Here is a 12,485-nt window from a genome sequence, read left to right on the forward strand (position 1 = left end):
CACAGACCTAAAGGAATCGGGCTCCCTGACCTCAGACTATACTACAAAGCTACAGTGATCAGAACAGTATGGTACTGGCACAAAAACAGAAACATACATCAATGGAACAGGATGGAAAGCCCAGAGATAAACCCACGCACCTATGGTCACCTAATCTGTGACAGAGGAGGCAAGAACATGCGATAGAGAAAAGACAGTCTCTTCAATAAGTGGTGCTGGGAAAACTGGACAGCTACATGTAGAAAAATGAAATTAGAACACTCCCTAACACCATACACAAAAATAAACTCAAAATGGATTAAGGACCTAAATGTAAGACCGGACACTGTAAAACTCTTAGAGGAAAACACAGGCAGAACACTCTGTGACATAAATCACAGCAAGATCTTTTTTGATCCACCTCCTGGAGTAATGAAAATAAAAACAAAAATAAACAAATGGGATTGAAACTTAAAAGCCTTTGCACAGCAAAGGAAACCATAAACAAAACAAAAGGACAACCCACAGAATGAGAGAAAATATTTGCAAACGAAGCAACCGACAAGGGATTTATCTCCAGAATACACAAACAGCTCCTGCAGTTCAGTATCCAAAAAACAACCCAATCAAAAAATGGGTGGGGGCTTCCCTGGTGGCGCAGTGGTTGAGAGTCCGCCTGCCGATGCAGGGGACGCGGGTTCGTGCCCCAGTCTGGGAAGATCCCACATGCCGCAGGGTGTCTGGGCCCGTGAGCCATGGCCACTGAACCTGCATGTCCGGAGCCTGTGCTCCGCAATGGGAGAGGCCACAACAGTGAGAGGCCTGCGTACCACAAAAAAAAAAAAAAAAAAAAAAAAATGGGTGGAAGATCTAAATAGACATTTCTCCAAAGAAGACATACAGATGGCTAAAAAGCACATGAAAAGATGCTCAACATCACTAATGATTAGAGAAATGCAAATCAAAATTACGAGGTATCACCTCACACCAGTCAGAATGGCCATCATCAAAAAATCTACAATGAATGGTGGAGATGGTGTGAAGAAAAGGGAACCCTCCTACACTGCTGGTGGGAATGTAAATTGGTATAGCCAATATGGAGAACAGTATGGAGGTTCCTTAAAAAACTAAAAATAGAACTACCATATGACTCAGCAATCCCACGCCTGGGCACATACCTGGAGAAAACCATTATTCAAAAAGATACATGCACCCCAATTTTCACTGCAGCAGTATTTACAATAGTCAGGACATGGAAGCAACCTAAATGTCCATCAGCAGAGGAACGGATGAAGAAGATGTGGTATATATACACATACAATGTAATATCACTCAGCCATAAAAAAGAACAAAATAATGCCATTTGCAGCAACAAGGATGGACCTAAAGATCATCATACTGAGTGAAGTCAGACAGAGAAAGGCAAATATCATATGATATCGCTTATATGTGGAATCTTAAAAAAAAGGGGGGATACAAATGAACTTTTTTACAAGCCAGAAGTAGAGTCACAGATGAAGAAAACAAACTTTTACCAGGGGATAAGTGGGGCAGGGGGAGGGATAAATTGGGAGATTGGGATTGACATATACACACGATTATATATAAAATAGATAACTAATAAGAACCCTCTGTACAGCACAGGGAACTCTGTAATGACCTATATGGGAAAAAAAGCTTTAAAAAAAAGTGGATATATGTATATATATAACTGATTCACTTTGCTGTACACCTGAAACTAACACAACACTGTAAATCAACCATACTCCAATAAAGCTTAAAAAAAAAAAAAAAAGGACCATAGACCTAAATGTAAAATGCAAAAACTATAAAACTCCTAGAACGTAACATTGGAGAAAACCAGATACAAAACCAGAGCACAACCTATGAGAGAAATAATAGCTAAACCGGACTTCATTAAACTTCAGTGCTCTGTGAATGACGATATCAAGGGAAGAAGACAAGCCACAGACTGGGAGAAAATATTTGCAGAAGACACATCTGACAAAGGACTCTTATCCAAAGTACACAAAGAACTCTTAAAACTCAACAAGAAACAACCCAATTAAAAGATGGGCAAAAGATCCAGACACTTCACCAAAAACAGACAGACAGATGGCAAATAAGCATATGAAAAGGTGCTCCACATCATTTGTCATTAGGGAAATGCAAATCATGTGTCATCAGGGAAATAAATACCTGATGGGACTTCCCTGATGGTCCAGTGGTTAAGAGTCCGCCTTTCAGCGCAGGGGACATGGGTTTGATCTCTGGTGGGGGAACTAAGATCCCACATGCCCCAGGGTAACTAAGCCTGTGAGCTCTGGAGCCTGTGCACCACAACTGCTGAGCCTGTGTGTCACAAAGAAAGATCCTGCATGCCGCGGCTAAGACCTGATGCAGCCAAATAAATAAATATTTAAAAAAAAAAAAAAAAGGCCAAAATCCAGAACATGGACACCACCGAATGCTGGCAATATGTGGAGCAATAGGAACTCTCACTCATTGCTGGTGGGAATGGAAAACAGTGCCATCACTTTGGAAGACAGTTTGGTGGTTTCTTACAAAAGTAAACATACTCTTACGATATGATCCAGCATTCACACTCCTTGGTATTTACCCAAAGGAGTTGAGACTTATGTTCCCACAAAAACCCGCACACAGATGTTTATAGCAGTTTTATCCATATTTGCTAAGACCTGGAAGCAACTGAGTTGTCTCTGAGATGAATGGGTATATATAAATATATATATAATATACAGTGGTAGACCCAGACAATGCAATATTATTCAGTGCTAAAAAGAAATGAGCTACAAAGCCACAAAAAGACATGGAGGAAACTTGAATGTTTATAAGTGAAAGAAGCCAATGTGAATAGGCTACATACTATATGATTCTAACTACATGACTTTCTGGAAAAGGTCAAACTATGGAGGCAATAAAAAAAAAAAAATCAGTGGTTGCCAGAGGTTACAGCAGAGGGAGGAATGAATGGATGGAGCACAGAGGATTTTTAGGGCAGTGAAGCTATTCTGTATGATACTGTAATGGTGGACCTGTTAAAACCCATAGAACATACAACCCCAAGAATGAACCCTAATGTACGCTATGGACTTAGGCGATGGTGATGTGTCAGTGTAGGTCTGCGGGGCTGCTGGTGGACGGGTAGGCTATGAGTGTGTGGTGGCAGGGGGCACACAGGCATTCTCTGTGCTTCCCACTCAGTTGTACTGACCGTAAAAACTTGTAAGTAAACTGTTTCAAAAAAATAGCAAGTGAATTAGTGGTGGGGTATAATAAAGAAGTCAGAAAACTTCTATTTTTGGAGTTTTAGAAAATCCCGTATCTCATTCAATAGAATATAGTTATTGCTGCTTAAAAAAAAAGCTATACACGTTAACTTTCAGAAATTTGAATATCAATTATATATTAAATGATAGTATTTTATCAATGTTCCATTTCCTGAATGTGGTAATCAGACTGTAGCTGTGGAAGAGACAGCCCTTGTTCTTAGATGGCGCCTGATGAAGGATTTAGGGACAGTGTCATGATGCCTGCAGCTTACTGGTTCTGCAAAAAGTAACCACCACCCCCTCCCCGCCACTGTTTCTAGTTATAAACTAATTGTGGCAAAATAAGAAATGGTGACTTTAGGTATTCATTGTATTATAGCTTTTCCTTAAGTTTTAATTTTTTCAAAATAAAGTTGGGGAAAAAATTCTAAATGTTTTAAGTAATAACATTCATCTCCATGGTCAAATAGGCTGTTGGCCCACTTTGAATGGCTGTGATCCAAAAGAATGACAATTCCAGGTGTTGGTGAGGATGTGGGCACACTAGAACCTTCTTACAATGTGAAATGGTTCTACCTCCTCCAAATGCTAAAACATGGTTACCATAACACCCAGCAATTTCACTCCTAGGAATATACCCCAAAGGAATGAAAACGTATGGCCACAAAAAGACATGTACATGAACATTCATAGTAACATTAATAATCTCCAACGAAAAACAGTTCAAATGTCCATCAACTGGTGAGTGCATGGGCAAAGTGAGATAGATCCATATGGCATAGTATTACTCAGCAGTAAAAACAACAACAAAAAACAGAAAAGAACTACAGTTGACCCTTAACAACATGGGTTTGAACTGCATAGGTCCACTGAACAGAGTTTTTTCAATAAATATAGTACCTGTATTTCCATTTTACAGATCTTTAAGTGTGGGGGAAGTCTGTGTTTGATTAGAGATCACAGTATTTGGAATCTTTAGAAGTAGGGGTTTGAGTCCTGATTCAGTCCACACAGTTTCAGCTTCCTGCCCTTGGGTGAGTCATTTATCATTTCCTTTGTTTTTGAGGCAGATAGCAGTATGTGGATTTTCAACTGCACAGGGGGTCGGCATCCCCAATCACCATGTTGTTCAAGGGTCAACTGTACTGATACACAGTACCACATAGATGGACCTCAAACACATTATGCTAAGTGACAGACACAAAATATTACATTGTATAATTCCATTTATATGGAATCTCAGGAATGGTAAATCTCCAGACTGAAGGCAGATCAGTGTTCACATGGGGTTGGCAGGTGGGAGTAGGGAGTGATTTTGCCAGTGAGCACAGGGGAACTTTTTGAGCTGACAGAAATGTTGTAAAACTTTGTAGTGATTGTGCAATTCTATAAAAATCACTGAACTATGTACATTTATAGTGGGTGGATTTTACTATATGTAAATAACATCTTAATAAAGCTATTAAAAGACAGTCTTGGTTTAGCTCTGAATAAAAAGGTGTGAAATGGTGGATGTTTAAGGCTTCTCCCTGTGTGGCCTCTAGGTGCGTACGGCGAGACGTATCCTGCCATTGAGGATGATGCCCTCCCGCTGCCATCACAGCTGCCCTCTGCGAGGGAGCGCAGGAGGAACAAACTGAAAGGACTTGACTTTGTACGTATGATATGTCCTTTTCTTTTTTCGAGTTTAGGAACGAGAGGTCTGGGTTCTGACCCATGCTAAATTGGTGTAGTCCAATAAAGAGAGAACTTGCTCTGGAATAAGGTGGACATTGGTCTGAACCTAGGCTCTACCACCAAATGCTGGATGACCGTGAGCAGGTTATTGGACTCAAAAGGTCATCTGAGTTACAGCCTATCTGTAACATTCCTTTTATTGCTGAATAATATTTCATTGTATGGATATTCCACTACTGTTTATCCATTCAACAGTTGATGGACATTTGGGTTGTTCACACTTTTTCTGTTATGAATACTGCTTTTAACATTTGTGTACAAATTTTATAATGTTTTCATTTCTTTTGCTTGTGTGTGTGTGTGTGTGTACACACACATACCTAAGAGTAGAATTGTTGGGTTACATACTAACTACATTTAACATTTTGAGGAACTGCCAGACTGTTTTCCAAAGTGGCTGCACCATTCTACATTCCCACCAACAGTCTATGAAGGTTCCAGTTTCTCTACAGGCTGGCCAACATTTGTTAGCGAGTGTAAAGTGATACTTCATTGTGGGTTTGATTTGTATTTTCCTGATTAATGATGTTGAGCATCCTTTCTTGTGCTTCTTAGCCATTTGTCTATCTTCTCTGGAGACAGGTCTATTCAAATCCTTTGCCCATTTTCAAATCAGGTTGTCTTTTTATTGTTGAGTCCTAAGTTCTTTATAGATTCGGGGTACAAGTCCTATATTAGATATGTGACTTGCAGATATTTTCTTGATGGTGTCCATCGAAACACAGAAGCTTCTAATCTTGACAGAGGTACAGCTTATCAATCTTCTTTTTTTGCTTGTGCTTTTGGTGTCGTATCTAAGAAACCATTGCCTAACCCAAGATCATGAAAGTTACTTCTGTATTTCCTTCTAAGAGCTTTATAGTTTTTGCTCTTAAAGTTAAATCAGTGAATCCACTTTAAGCTAATTTTTGCAAATGGTGTGAGGTATAGGGGTCCAAATTTATTTACACGTGGATATTGTTATTCTGGTACCATTTGTTGGAAAGACTCTTCCTTCCCCTAGTGAATTTTATTGGCCTTTTTGCCCATAAGTATAATAAGGGCTTATTTCTGGACTCTTCTGTTCCATTCATCTATTATGTCTATCCTTATGCCAGTACTACCCTGTCTTGATTTTTTTAAAAATTTATTTTATTTTTGGCTGCGTTCGATCTTTGTTGCTGCACATGGGCTTTCTCTAGCTGCAGTGAGCAGGGGCTACTCTTCGTTGCGGTGCACATGCTTCTCATTTCAGTGGCTTCTCTTGTTGCGGAGCACGGGCTCTAGGTGCACAGGCTGCAGTAGCTGTGGCTCACAGGTTCTAGAATGCAGGCTCAGTAGTTGTGGCGCATGGGCTTAGTGGCTCCGCGGCATGTGGGGTCTTCCCGGACCAAGGCTCGAACCCGTGTCCCCTGCACTGGCAGGCGGATTCTCAACCACTGTGCCACAAGACGGAAGCCTCCCGTCTTGATTTTATAGCTGGACTGATTCTTAGCCCCTACGTTGCAGTATTTTTCCTTTTGTGTTTTATAATTCCCCACCTTTATCCAGTCTGGCAGCATTTATATGTTATCACAAATGCTATACCTTCATCTAAGCCTGCATGGATAAACATCAGGAGTTAGGAATATAAATGCTATACAGATTTTCATTTGTTTTATTTTGTTCATCACACTATACATTTATCAAGGGCAAGAACCTGTTTTGACTCACTGGTTTATTCTGAACATATTTCACATTAATGATCGTTTCTTAAGTTCTCTTTTCTTAATTACAGGATAACAGTCATCCTAACGTATCACCTGATGGTCTCTCTTTAAAATCTGTATCCAGTGTACATATCGATCAACTTAGAATGAGAAACGAGGAACGAATGCGAAAACTGAATGAACTTCAGAATAAGCCTGTTAATACAGGTAAATGGCCAAGTTTAATAGCCAACAGCAGATTCTGTGAGAACTCTTAAACCTGCTTCGTGGAAGTTTTCACTAATGGCTGAGGGACAGAGGAAATGAGTTTTGAAAGCCCTTGAGTTGTAGGGCCTAGAAGAACACAGTAGCTATTCAGCAAAAACAGGACAAAGGATTAATTTTGCATCAGATTCTTTCTACCAGAGGGGGTACCCTTTTTTGAGTGGATTCTAAACAGATAAGTTTCTGTGTATTAAATATATCCGGGCTTTGCTTTCAGCAGGGAAAATGTTGATTAGTATTGGCATCTCGCTTCCCTACTGAAGTGAGAGATTATCAGAAGTCAACTTTAAAACCTTGAGTTCTTTGTGTAACCCGTCTATTATAAATGTGTAGTACTACAAAGAAAACTTTTTTACCTTTTTACTTGGCCTTCTGTACATAAACAGAAAATAGGTATGTTTTGCTTTAAGTCCAAGTATAGTCTTCTCATCATGCTGGGCGTTGCCGTCTCTCACTGCTTTGGTGAACAGCAGGTTAAAGCTCATCACTGAGCACAGGCAGGCAGGATGCTTCCTCGGGCAACTAACGAGCGCCTCTGCCAGCCCGAGGCCAGCTTCCTTATGGAGATGCTGTTAGTCATTAGGATAACGGGACAATATTAGAGTAATAAGCCTTATTAATTCGCTTTAGCAAATAGCAGAGGTGGTCTATTCGGACAATTCTCTTTATTGTGTTAAGCTTCATTACAATAATTTTCTAATAGCAGTTTTCTTAAGATCTTTTTTTGATTAATATTTGTTAATTTAAAACTATACTCAGTCTCTAGGAGTAAGATGTCATGCATTCTGATGGTGGTAATTTCATACCAAATACCAGCAAACATGGTAAACTGATAGAGCAGTACTTTTCATATCATACCTGGAAAACTGTGGACAGTGGGAAAGGAATGCTTTCTTTTTGGCTAAAAGGCATTCTAATCTGTACTAGGAATTACCTATTCCTCAATTTCTTTTAGAACCAATAAGTTCAATTAATATTTAACAGGGATATACTTGAGAGAAAATAGACCATCTGAAAACTCTCCTCTTTTTCAGAAGGCTTTCAACTTCTAAACATTTTTGTTTTTTTAACATTGTCCTTTCAAACAGGAGCTTTTTGGTACGATGTGGATTGATTACTCATTACATTGAGTGCATATGTCCCTTTGCTGAGGTAATAATCCTTCAGAGACCAGGAGATGTAATTTAAAAAAACAGAGAAATTGACATCACAGGATAGGAAGACAGATTTTCCTATTATTATTATCTAATAAGTAAAATACAGATATAGAAGTTGAGTATAACCAGTTAAAAGAATGCAGCGTAAGAGCTATATCTCTTAATGGAGTAAACACAGCCTCTTAGATAAGGTATAAGAATGGAAGTAATTTCATCCCGTCTAATGCTTTCCTAGAATGACCTTATTTCCTCGAAGCAGTGTTATAGTCAATAGGCTAGGAGTATTTCCAAAACCTTGCTAAATTAAAAACAAAGTTTTGCATGGCATCCCTCAGGTGACAGAGTAAGGCTGCTGACACTTCTACAGTCAACATTTGGTGCCATCTCCTTTGCTATCCTTGAGTCCCTTTGGGTGCTGGTACCAGTACCATGGAGTCACCTTGGTCAGTTGATCGTTTATCATTTCTGTTCCAGGGTTTGCTTTCCTACCTCTAAAAGGAGGAAGTCTGAACAAAACAGGACAGTTTAGAACACAGTACTGTGGGGAAGCGCAGAGCTCTAATGGGTTAGACTACAGGAGACCTCTGTTCACATGACCTGCCTGCCGCCCGTGTTACCTGAGTCATGTCTCTTTTGCCTCCGTTAGATGATGAGAGTTCACTGGTTGACCCTGATGACATCATGAAGCACGTGGGTGATGACGGATCGAACTCTGTAGCATCTGAGCCCTGGCTCCGCCCGGGCACCTCAGAAACGCTGAAACGATTCATGGCAGAGCAGCTGAGGCAGGAGCAGCAGCAGGTTCCTGTAAAACCAGGCACTTCCACTTGGCAGGGCCTGTCTACTGCACACGGTTAAAATCAATCTGTGCTGGACCCAGTGGTGCCTTTGAAGGTGAAAGGAATGTGAAATCTGAACCTTAATGGTATGTGCTACTTTTGGCCCATACTTGGCAGTTATTTATGTTCCATCTGTATATAAGGTGTACTTTTTTCCATGATGATGTATATGATGTATAGTATGTATATAAATAAAAGGACATGATTATTAATTTATATAATGTAGAATTGTATAGAATTACTTTTGCACAAATTTTGCCATAAATCAGGATGGTAATGAGCTCTTGGAATCAACTACCGTATGTGCATTATTTAAAATTCTGCTTGTCAGTAAGATAAGGTGAATAAAACACAAGTGTCTTAACAGTACTGTAAAACCAGAATACTTTGTCATATGTACATTTGCTATTGTTATCACTATTCAGAATAATTTTTCATTTAGTAAATATACTGGTTATAGCTGTTGCTATGTAATGAGAGAATCAAATGTGCTTATTTCCATGTCATTTATTGACTACTGATTCAGTATAAATGATGGGAGTTGTTAATGATTATATTCCCGTGAGCCATGCTCTTAAGTGTCACATCTTTCTGCCTCTATTTTTGTGCCAATGAAGGCATTACGTTTGCTATTTATATGATTTAAGTACTTCTTGATAAAAATAAATTATTTTTATTACAAATGTCAATTTCTTATTTTAACTGGAATTGAGGTTTCTAGACAAGGTGTTCTAGAAGTTGAAGAGAGGCAGGAACACCCGGGGGTAAAGGATGGGGATTGGAATCCTTGCCGCACCACTGTGGACCCTTGGGTGAGTTAGTTTTTCCAATCACTCCCTCCCTAAGAGGTGCCTTTAAAAAGGTAAAGACTAATTCAAATTCTTGGAAATAATTCTTAGAGTCCAGCACCGTGACTGACAGCTAAGAACACCCCCAGGTATCGATTGCACGTTTCCACTGATGTAAGTAATGGGACACAAGATCAGATCGGTCTACCTCAAGTGTGAAACTTCTGATAGTTTGAATTTCAGCTGCATGTAAATTGCATGCTAACGTTTGTAATCGAATCATTTATTTTAAGATTTTTCTTCTTATATCGTCATCTGAAAGTAATATGAAAGCCTCTCTCTCTGCTAGAGAAGAGTCCTGATATGATACCATAAAGTAACAAATCGCCAGGTCATTTGAAACACTTACCCTCAGATAGGCCAGAAGGTCACGGTGGCTCCTGGCTCTAGCATCCAGCTGGGCTTGAGCAGGGCTGTATCTTGGGGGTAATAAAGGTAGTGCACTTATAAATGCTCTGTTCACAGTGACTACTCATGATCTAAGAGATGCTACAGCAAAGACTGAACACATCTCCTGTTTTTTAACACAACCATCAAAATAAATAGTCGTCTTGACATGTTCTATTTTCCTTTTCATGCTGTTGTACCACTCATCTTGGACTCCGAGGACACACGATGGCAGCCTGTAAACTGCTCCAAAGTTAACTTCAACTTTAGCTCCTTCTCTCAGGATTCAAATAGTGCAGCCTTAGTCTGGGTTAATAAATACACAAAATATTAAATTATGAATAGCCTATAGTTCAGAAAGCAGGATATGGCGGAGGCTCTAATGCCAGAAGCTGGAAAGAAACTATCAGAACTAAGGAACACATTTACATGTAGCTGTGAATGAGAATATCCTTTCCCTAGTTGCATGGCTTTTAATTAAAAAAAAAAAAAAAGTCAATGAAACATGGGGCTGTGGATTACACAGGTTTTGATTGCACTGATGAAATAATCCAAAAACTTTATTGACCTATAACCTGATTAGAATATGCCAGATGAGAATCAATATTGTACAGAAAGTTGTACAGAATTTTTTTACATAGAAAACTTTACATCTGTACCATATACATTTTATCCATCTGAAAAAATTTTCTACATCCACTGTTAATACGGAATGCTTGACAGTCCTGTCGTTTTGTTTAACCATCAGAGCACAATTCACAGTATGAACACATTTCCAGTAAATCTAACCTCCCCAAACCATGCCAGATTTGTTATTTTAATATATTCAACATTACATTCTGTACGGAGAGTAAAGTCTAAATCAGGCCCCGCCACCCAAAGGAAACAGAAACGGACGTGACAGCGACCGAGAGTCAGTTTGCAGTGATTCAAGCTTCGGTCCACGAAGGACCACGTTCCGTCTTAACGGCTCATCTGTAAAAGCCCGAAGAGGAGTGTATTACAGGTGGTTATGTATGTCGGCAGGGATACTTTCTACCTTCTTTGTTGTAGATCATGACAGGTGTCAGCCACAACAGCTTCTGGGCTTGTGAAACCCTCAAAGTAATCACCCCCGAAAAAGGGCAAAACCCAAATCCCCACAAAATAAAAGACAAAAAGCTCAACCCAAATGTTTAGTGCATTTGACAAAATATCTCAGGTACTTAGCAAATGAATAAGAAAATAAAGAAATAAAATAGAACAGTGCAGGAAGAACTATATAATGTTTAAGATTGTTATCTTACAGACCTGCATCTCTGTACAATTTTTCACAGAAGGATGATTACCAGTATCTCAGATAGCCTGAGTGTGCAAAAATCTTCAGAATAAGAATACCATAGTTGCTTAATATCTTTTACCATGAACAATAATTTCTTCTTCTCCCCCCAACCCCCAATTATAAACATTTTATCCTTCAAAATACAGCTCTCCTGAGTTGTACTTCTTGCAGAAGTTCAAATCTTTACATCTAGAGTTCTTTGGGTAAGTTTCACTTCCACACCTGCCAGAAATATGTGGGGCTCTCCCTGCCACTGAGGACAGGGAAGGACACGTGAGCATATAAGCTGACACTGTGGAGAAAAAAAGCTTGTGAACCCAACACGACAAACAATCCATCAGGTTACAAAAAGGGACTGGAGCGCTGCAGGTTCGAGCTGAAGTTCTAAGCTTCTTTATCAGTAACCCTTAGACACTGCAATTCAGAGAAACCATTTTTCAGGTAGGAAACCTCAGCTCCGGGGTCCTTTTGAAGAACGGAGGGATGTAAACGCCAACAGAAAAATATTAACTTCCCATCATTGCTTGTTTATTCCAAGTTCCTGTTCAGGTGGTTGTGATATCTGAAAAACTACTCCAATTCGCAGAAAAAATCTTCTAAGAACAGCACGAAGTTCAGGAATCAAGTCAAATTGCATAATTTCACATAAGAGAGGGTAGTAGAATGATGCGTGAGCTTTAAACTGGGGGGAAACGAATTTCTCTGTTAGTAGTGCTTGCACTGCAAACCACAGAACCTCAAAGTGCCTTGAGAGGCAACCCACTTGGGGGCAACGCCCTGATGGGTGAAGACCGGAGACGCGTCTGCATAAAGCAGTGATTATTGATCATGCAATTGAAAGACTGAGAAGTGTTCAAAACTTAATACATACATTATTCACTTGGTATGTATGTATGTATGTATGTATGTATGTATGTATTTATTTATACATACATACATACATACATACGCGGGCCTCTCACTGTTGTGGCC

At 39.5% G+C, this 12,485-nt stretch overlaps 2 protein-coding genes across 7 annotated transcripts in view; one reads left to right on the forward strand and one right to left on the reverse strand.

The window, feature by feature from the left end:
• Nucleotides 1-9,634, forward strand: part of CSPP1 (centrosome and spindle pole associated protein 1) — a 117,170-nt gene extending 107,536 nt beyond the window's left edge. For 5 of the 6 annotated variants that reach the window (XM_081259013.1, XM_081259014.1, XM_081259015.1 and 2 more), the window contains 3 exons: nucleotides 4,817-4,926; nucleotides 6,766-6,904; nucleotides 8,765-9,634. In XM_081259013.1, coding sequence (XP_081115139.1) covers nucleotides 4,817-4,926; nucleotides 6,766-6,904; nucleotides 8,765-8,976 — 461 coding nt within the window. In that variant the 3' untranslated portion in view covers nucleotides 8,977-9,634. Of the gene's footprint in view, nucleotides 1-4,816; nucleotides 4,927-6,745; nucleotides 6,905-8,764 lie in introns of all 6 variants that reach the window. The other variant, XR_014017836.1, reaches the window with a different exon arrangement.
• A 1,100-nt stretch (nucleotides 9,635-10,734) lies between these two features.
• Nucleotides 10,735-12,485, reverse strand: part of ARFGEF1 (ARF guanine nucleotide exchange factor 1) — a 133,565-nt gene continuing 131,814 nt past the window's right edge. Inside the window, exon 39 of the mRNA XM_081258320.1 lies at nucleotides 10,735-12,195. Coding sequence (XP_081114446.1) covers nucleotides 12,031-12,195 — 165 coding nt within the window. The 3' untranslated portion in view covers nucleotides 10,735-12,030. The remainder of the gene's footprint in view (nucleotides 12,196-12,485) is intronic.

The sequence above is a fragment of the Mesoplodon bidens genome (assembly GCF_964165515.1).
Source record: "Mesoplodon bidens genome assembly, chromosome: 16".
Taxonomy (NCBI): Eukaryota; Metazoa; Chordata; class Mammalia; order Artiodactyla; family Ziphiidae; genus Mesoplodon; species Mesoplodon bidens.